Below are 8233 nucleotides of genomic sequence, written 5' to 3'. Positions count from 1 at the left end.
TTTCTTTTTCCTTCCTTCCTTCCTCCTTTCCTTTCCCCTTTTCCTTTCCCCTTTCCTTTCCTTCCCCTTTTTCCTTTCCCCTTTCCTTTCCTTCTTTTATTATGTTCAGTTAGCTAACATTTAGTACATCTTTAGTTTTTTACGTAGAGTTTAACGATTCATTAGTTTCATATAACACCCAGTGCTCATCACATCACATGCCCTCCTTAATACCCAGCACATGGTTACCCGATCTCCCCAACCCCCTCCCTTCTGTAACCCTCAGTTTGTTTCCCAGAGTCCAGAGTCTCTCATGGTTTGTCTGCCTCTCGATTTCTTCCCACTCAGTTTTCCCTCCCTTCCCATATGGTTTTCTGTGCTATTTCTTATATTCTACATATGAGTGAAATCATATAATAATTGTCTTTCTCTGCTTGATTTATTTCACTTAGCATAATCTCCTCAGTTCCATCCATGTTAATGTAAATGGTAGGTATTCATCCTTTCTGATGGCTGAGTAATATTCCATTGTGTATGTGTATATGTATTTATATGTGCCACATCTTCTTTATTCATTCATCTGTTGAAGGACATCTCAGCTCCTTCCACAGCTTGGCTATTGTGGACATTGCTGCTATGAACATTGGGGTGCATGTGCCCCTTATTTTCACTACATCTGTGTCTTTGGAGTAAATACCCAGTAGTGCAATTGCTGGGTCGTAGGCTAGCTCTATTTTTAACGTCTTGAGGAATCTCCATCCTGTTTTCCAGGGTGGCTGCTCCATTAGATTGATTTTCTAATGTTAAACCAGCCCTGTATGCCTGGAATAAATCCTACATGATCTTGTTGTATTTTCCTTTTAACATATTGTTGGACTGTTTGCTAAAAGTTTTTTTTTTTTTTAGAATTTTTATCTACATGTTCTATAGATTCTTAATAGAGGAGTATAGATATCTCTGAATATAAGTTTAGATTTGTCTATTTCTTCTTACAGTTCTATTAATTTTTTTCTTTAAATATTCTGAAGTTCTATTATTAGGTACATAAATGACTAGGATTTTATGTCTTCTTTATGAGTTGTTTCTTTTATCATTATTAAACTTCTTCACCTCTGGTAATATTCTTTGCTCTGAATTATACTTTTTATGATGTTAATATAATTATAACAGATTTTTTATGACTAATATTAGGATGGTAGATTGGTATAAATAAAAGTCAAGATTCTATATATATGTATGTACACACACACACACAAACATATGCAGACACACATATGTAGCCTTGAATGGCAGCATAGGGTTGAATCCTGCTTTCTTATCCAATATATATAAAAATTAATTTTAAAGACATTTAAATAAAATAAATCTTTTATACCTGATATTCACTATTCCTTTTTTTTTTATTTTTTTTATCTGATAATCAGTTACCTGTGCCTGGAGGACTTTATCATTTATTTCAGGCTAACAATGAATTATTTCAGCTTTTATATATCTGATAAATGGTTTATTTTGCTATAATTTTGAAAGATATTCTCACTAGGGATATATTTCTATATAGTAATTTTATTTTAGTACTTTTAGAATGCTCTCTACTGTCTTCTTGTTTGCCTTACTTCCAATAAGAAATTTGATGTCATCTTTACTTTAGTTTCTCTATACCTGACAAATCTTTTTTTCCAATTGATTTTAAGATTTTTCTCTTTACCATTGTTTTTGAGCAAGTTTGTGTTCATTGAACCTGTTGGTTGTAGGAGTTCGTAGCCTTTATCAAATTTGGGAGATTTTTTTCCCCCTACTATTTAAAATATTTTCATTTTCTTCCTGCTTCCTCTAGTTTAGAGATTCCATTTACACTAATATTACACTTCTGGAAGTTAGCCCACAGTTAACTGTTGCTCGTTTCTGGATTATTTTTTCCCCATATTTCGGTTTGGATAGTTACTATTGTTCTGTCTTTAAGTTCAGTAATCTTTATTTCTATTAATGTCTAATCTGCTGTTAATCTCATTGAATGTAGTTTTTATCTTAGACATTGTAGCTTTCACGTCTAGAAATCTGATTTGGGTTTTAAAAATATCTTCTTAGGTCTCTACTTAAATTTTTGAACATATATAATGTGGTTAAAATAACTTTTAATGTCCCTCTCTGCTAATTCTAACACCTATGTCAATTCTGGGTTGATTGATTTTTACTCTCATTATTGGTCATATTTTTTTGCTTCTTTGCATGATTGGTGATATTTATTTATTTATTTATTATTATTTTAATTATAATTTATTATATTATGTTAGTCACCATACAGTACATCATTTGTTTTTGATGTAGTGTTCCATGATTCATTGCTTGCATATAACATCCAGTGTGCCAAGCAATAGTGCCCTCCTTAATACCCATCACCAGGCTAACCCATCCCCCGCCCCCTCTAAAACCCTCAGTTTGATTCCTCGAGTCCATAGTCTCTCATGGTTCGTCTCCCCTTTGATTCCCCCCACCCCACCCCACCATCTTCCCCTTCCTTCTCCTGATGTCCTCCATGCTATTCCTTATGTTCCACAAATAAGTGAAACCATATGATAATTGTCTTTCTCTGTTTGACTTATATCACTTAGCATAATCTCCTCCAGTCCCATCCATGTTGATGCAAAAGTTGGGTATTCATCCTTTCTGATGGCTGAATAATATTCCATTGTATATATGGACCACATCTTCTTTATCCATTCATCTGTTGAAGGGCATCTCGGCTCCTTCCACAGTTTGGCTATTGTGGACATTGCTGCTATGAACATTGGGGTGCATATGGCCCTTCTTTTCACTACATCTGTATCTTTGGGGTAAGTACCCAGGAGTGCAATTGCTGGGTTATAGGGTAGCTCTATTTTTAACGTCTTGAGGAACCTCCACTGTTTTCCAAAGTGACTGAACCAACTTGCATTCCCACCAACAGTGTAAGAGGGTTCCTCTTTCTCCACAACCTCTCCAACATTTGTTGTTTCTTGTCAATTTTTGCCATTCTAACTGGTGTAAGGTGGTATCTCATTGTGGTTTTGATTTGAATTTCCCTGATGGCTAATGATGTTGAACATTTTTCATGTGTCTGTTAGCCATTAGTATGTCTTCTTTGGAGAAGTGTCTGTTCATGTCTTCTGCCCATTTTTTGACTTGATATTTGTTTTTTGGGTGTTGAGTTTAAGAAGTTCTTTATAGATCTTGAATACCAGCCCTTTATCTGTAGTGTCATTTGCAAATATCTTCTCCCATTCCGTGAGTTGTCTCTGTTTTGTTGACTGTTCCCTTTGCTGTGCAGAAGCTTTTATCTTGATAAAGTCCCAGAAGTTCATTTTTGCTTTTGTTTCTCTTGCCTCTGGAGACGTATTTTGAAAGAAGTTGCTGTAGTCGATGTCAAAAAGGTTACTGCCTATGTTCTCCTCTAGGATTTTGATGGATTCCTGTCTCACATTGGGTCTTTCATCCATTTTGAGTTTATCTTTGTGTATGCTGTAAGAGAATGGTCAAGTTTCATTCTTCTGTATACAGCTGTCCAATTTTCCCAGCACTATTTATTGAAGAGACTTTTTTCCATCAGATATTTTTTCCTGCTTTGTCAAAGATTAGTTGACCATGGAGTTGAGGGTCCATATTTGGGCTCTCTATTCTGTCCCATTGATTTATGTGTCTGTTTTTGTGCCAGTACCATGCTGTCTTGGTGACCTCAGCTTTGTAATATAGCTAGATATCAGGCAACATGATGCCCCCAGCTTTGTTTTTCTTTTTCAACAATTCCTTGGCAATTCGGGGTCTTTTCTGGTTCCCTACAAATTTTAGGACTGTTTGTTCCAGCACATTGAAAAATGCCGTTGGTATTTTGATCAGGATGGCACTGAAAGTATAGATTGCTCTGGACAGCATAGACATTTTAACAATGTTTACTCTTCCGATCCATGAGCATGGAATGTTTTCCAATCTTTTTGTGTCTTCTTCAATTTCCTTCATAAGTGTTCTGTAGTTTCTAGCATATAGATCCCTTACCTCTTTGGTTAGGTTTATTCCAAGGTATCTTATGGTTTTAGGTGCTATTGTAAATGGAATTGATTCCCTAATTTCTCTTTCTACAGTTACATTGTTAGTGTATAGGAAAGCAACTGATTTCTGTGCATTGATTTTGTATCCTGCCACATTACTGATTTGCTGTATGAGTTCTAGTAATTTGGGGGTGGAGTCTTTTGGATTTTCAACATAAAGTATCATGTCATCTGTGAAGAGAGAGAGTTTGACTTTTTCCTTGCCACTTTGAATACTTTTATTTCTTTTTGTTGTCTGATTGCTGTTGCTAGGACTTCTAGTACTATGTTGAACAATAGTGGCAAGAGTGGGCATCCTTGTCATGTTCCTGATCTTAAAGGAAAGGCTCTCAGCTTTTCCCCATTGAGGATGATATTTGCTGCTTTTCATAGATGGTTTTTATGAAACTGAGGAATGTTCCCTCTATCCCTACACTCTGAAGAGTTTTAATCAGGAAAGGATGCTGTATTTTGTCAAATGCTTTTTCCGCATCAGTTGAGAGGACCATGTGGTTCTTGTCTCTTCTCTTATTTCTGTGTTCTATCACATTGATTGATTTGCAAATGTTGAACCACCCTTGTATCCCAGGGATAAATCCTACCTGGTCATGACGAATAATCCTTTTAATGTACTGTTGGATTCTATTAGCCAGGATTTTGTTGAGAATTTTGGCATCAATATTCATCAGGGATATTGGTCTGAAATTCTCCTTTTTGATGGGGTCTTTGCCTGGTTTTGGGATCAAGGTAATGCTGGCTTCATAGAATGAGTCTGGAAGCTTTCCTCCTGTTTCTATTTTTTGAAACAGCTTCAGGAGAATGGGTATTATTTCTTCTTTGAATGTTTGGTAGAATTCCCCAGGGAATCCATCAGGCCCTGTACTCTTGTTTTTTGGGAGGTTTTTTATCACTGCTTCAATCTTGTTGTTTTTTTTTTAACCACTCATTTATGCATTTTTATTTGCTGATGTTTTTATCAGTACACTAAAACTAAATTTTGGAGACACTGGATATCATTAGTTTGGATACCATTAGTTTATTATAAAAGAGAGACATGAAAATTATTTACATGATGAAAGATTTCACAACTTCACTGGAATGGGCAGCTTCACTTCATGCCATTTTAATAATGATTTCAGTCCACATACTTTCCGAGAATGTCACCATCTCTAAATAAGAAATAATCCTTGTCATCTAGAACTACTTTGGTGCCTCCATATTCTGGGAGAAGAACTTTATCTCCAACTTTCACACTAACTGGTTGAATCTCTCCACCCTTTCCTTTAGAGCCCGATCCAACAGCTACTACTGTTGCTTGCAACACTTTTCCTTGAGATTTTTCAGGAAGCATAATACCTCCTTTGGTTACAGTTTCAGCTGCGCTCCTTTCAACTAAAACTCGGTCAAAGAGGGGAAGAAACTTTCTAAACGCCTGCCCTGCCATGACGCCGACCGCCGCAGTTCGTTCTCTGCTCTGGAGCTGCCGCCTCTGCAAGGAGAGCCGCAGTACGACCCTCGGGCCACGTGCTATCACTGCTTCAATCTTGTTACTGGTTATTGGTCTATTCAGGTTGTCAGTTTCTTCCTGTTTCAGTCTTGGTAGTCTATAGGTTTCCAGGAAGGCATCCATTTCTTCCAGGTTGCTTAATTTATTGGCATATAGTTGTTGATAATAATTTCTAATAACTGTTTCTATTTCCTTGGTGTTACTTGTGATCTCTCCCCTTTCATTCATAATTTTATTAATTTGGGTCCTTTCTCTTTTCTTTTGGATAAGTCTGGACAGTGGTTTATTGATCTTATTAATTCTTTCAAACAACCAGCTTCTAGTTTTGTTGATCTGCTCTACTGTATTTCTGGTTTCTAATTCATTGATCTCTGTTCTAATCTTTTTTTTTTTTTAAAGATTTTATTTATTTGCCAGAGAGAGAGAGAGAGAAAGAAACAGAGAGAAGCAGGCTCCCTGCTGAGCAGGGAGCCCAATGGAGGACTCGATCCCAGGACCGTGGGATCATGACCTGAGCCGAAGCAGACCTTAACCATCTGAGCCACCCAGGTGCCCTCTCTGCTCTAATCTTAATTATTTATCTTCTAATGCGTGGCCTAGGCTTTATTTGTTGTTCTTTCTCCAGTTCTTTAAGGTGTAAAATTACTTTATGTATTCAGGATTTTTCTATTTTTTTGAGTGAGGTTTGGATGGCTATGTATTTCCCCCTTAGGACCACCTTTGTAGTATCCCATAGGTTTTGGACCAATGTGTTTTCATTCTCATTGGTTTCCATGAATTGTTTAAGTTCTTCTTTGGTTTCCTGATTGACCCAAACATTCTTTTTTTTTTTTAAAGATTTTATTTATTTATTTGAGAGAGAGAGAATGAGAGACAGAGAGCATGAGAGGGAGGAGGGTCAGAGGGAGAAGCAGACTCCCCGCCGAGCAGGGAGCCCGATGCGGGACTCGATCCCGGGACTCCAGGATCATGACCTGAGCCGAAGGCAGTCGCTTAACCAACTGAGCCACCCAGGCGCCCCTGACCCAAACATTCTTAAGCACAGTGGTCTTTAGTTTCCAAGTGTTTGAATTTCTTCCAAATTTTTTCTTGTGACTGAGTTCCAGTTTCAAAGCATTATGGTCTGAGAATATGCAGGGAATAATCTCAATTTTTGGTATCAGTTGAGACCTGATTTGTGACCCAGTATGCAGTCTATTCTGGAAAAAGTTCCATGTGCACTCGAGAAGAATGAGTATTCTGTTGTTTCAGGGTGGAATGTTCTGTATATATCTATGAGGTCCATCTGGTCCAGAGTGTCATTCAAAGCTCTTGTTTCTTTGTTGATATTCTGCCTAGATGATCTGTCTATTGCTGAGAGTGGAGTGTTGAGGTCTCCTACTATTAGCGTATTATTATCAATATGTCTCTTTATTTTGGTTAACAGTTTATGTAGTTGGCTGCTTGGGGGCATAGATATTTACAATTTTTAGATCCTCTTGATGAATAGTCCCTTTAAGCATGATATAGTGTCCTTCTGTATCTCTAAATACAGTTTTTAGCTTAAAATCTAATTTGTCTGATATGAGAATTGCTACCCAAGCTTTCTTTTGAGGTCTGTTGTCATGAAAAAATGGTTCTCCATCCCTTCACTTTCACTGGATGTATCTTTATGTTCAAAATGAGTCTCCTGTAGACAGCATATGGATGGGTCCTGTCTTTTTATCCAATCTTCAACCCTGTGCCGTTTCATGGGAGCATTTAGGCCATTCACATTGAGAGTGATTATTGAAAGATATGATTTTATTGTCATCATGTTGCCTGTGAAGTCCTTGTTTCTATAGATTGTCTCTGGAAATTTCTGTTCTATATCACTCTTGGGGTCTTTCTCCTTTTATAGAACACCCCTTAATATTTTTTGCAGGGCCAGCTTGGTGGTCACATATTCTTTTAATTTCTGCCAGTCCTGGAAGCTCTGTATCTCTCCATCCATTCTGAATGACAGCCTTGCTGGATACAGTATCCTTGGCTGCATGTTCTTCTCATTTAGTACCCTGAATATGTCTTGCCAGGCCTTTCTGGCTTGCCAGGTCTCTGTGGATAGGTCTGACGTTATTCCGATGTTCCTCCCTCTGTATGTAAGAAATCTCTTCCCTCTCACCTCTGTCAAGGTTGTTTCCTCGGATCTAAGATTTGCAAATTGTACTATTATATGTTGTGGTGTCTGTCTGTTCTCATTGATCTTGGGAGGAGGGATATTCTCAGGTACGATTTGCTCAAATATATCTTCTAGACCTCTCTCTCTCTCTACTCCCTCAGGGATCCCAATAATTCTGACACTGGAACGTTTCATTCTGTCACTAATCTCTTTCAGTTTGATTCCTTGGGTTTTAATTTGTTTTTCCCATGCCGCCTCGATTTCCATCTTTTCTATCATCTTATCCTCTATCTCACTAATTCGTTTTTCTGCCTTGTTTATCCTGGCAGTGTATCCAGCTTAGACTGCATTTCATTCATTGCATTTTTAAGTTCAGCCTGATTAGATCTCATTTCTGCCTTTAGAGATTCTATATCGTCATTAATATTTTTTTCAAGCCTAGATATCGCCTTGATAATTGTTACTCTGAAGTCAATTTCTGAATCTTGGTTATATCCATATCCAGTAGTTTTGTGGCAGAGGCCACATTCTCTGGTTCTTTCCTTTGTTAGG

At 37.4% G+C, this 8233-nt stretch overlaps 1 protein-coding gene across 1 annotated transcript; it reads right to left on the bottom strand.

Annotated features, from left to right (window-relative positions):
* Positions 1-4981: 4981 nt before the first annotated feature.
* LOC110570286 (10 kDa heat shock protein, mitochondrial) lies at positions 4982-5558 on the bottom strand. The gene has a single exon (XM_021678273.1). The coding sequence runs from the start codon at positions 5479-5481 to the stop codon at positions 5173-5175; it is 309 nt and encodes a 102-aa protein (XP_021533948.1). The 5' UTR covers positions 5482-5558; the 3' UTR covers positions 4982-5172.
* Between the last annotated feature and the right edge of the window lie 2675 nt (positions 5559-8233).

Source organism: Neomonachus schauinslandi, chromosome 3, assembly GCF_002201575.2.
Source record: "Neomonachus schauinslandi chromosome 3, ASM220157v2, whole genome shotgun sequence".
Taxonomy (NCBI): domain Eukaryota; kingdom Metazoa; phylum Chordata; class Mammalia; order Carnivora; family Phocidae; genus Neomonachus; species Neomonachus schauinslandi.
The sequence above is the reverse complement of the archived record's forward strand: the minus strand, read 5'-3'. Positions and strand labels throughout refer to the sequence as shown.

Coding starts and splice junctions, on each gene's coding strand:
- LOC110570286 (XM_021678273.1), bottom strand. CDS start 5,481: ATGGCAGGGCAGGCGTTTAGAAAGTTTCTTCCCCTCTTTGACCGAGTT.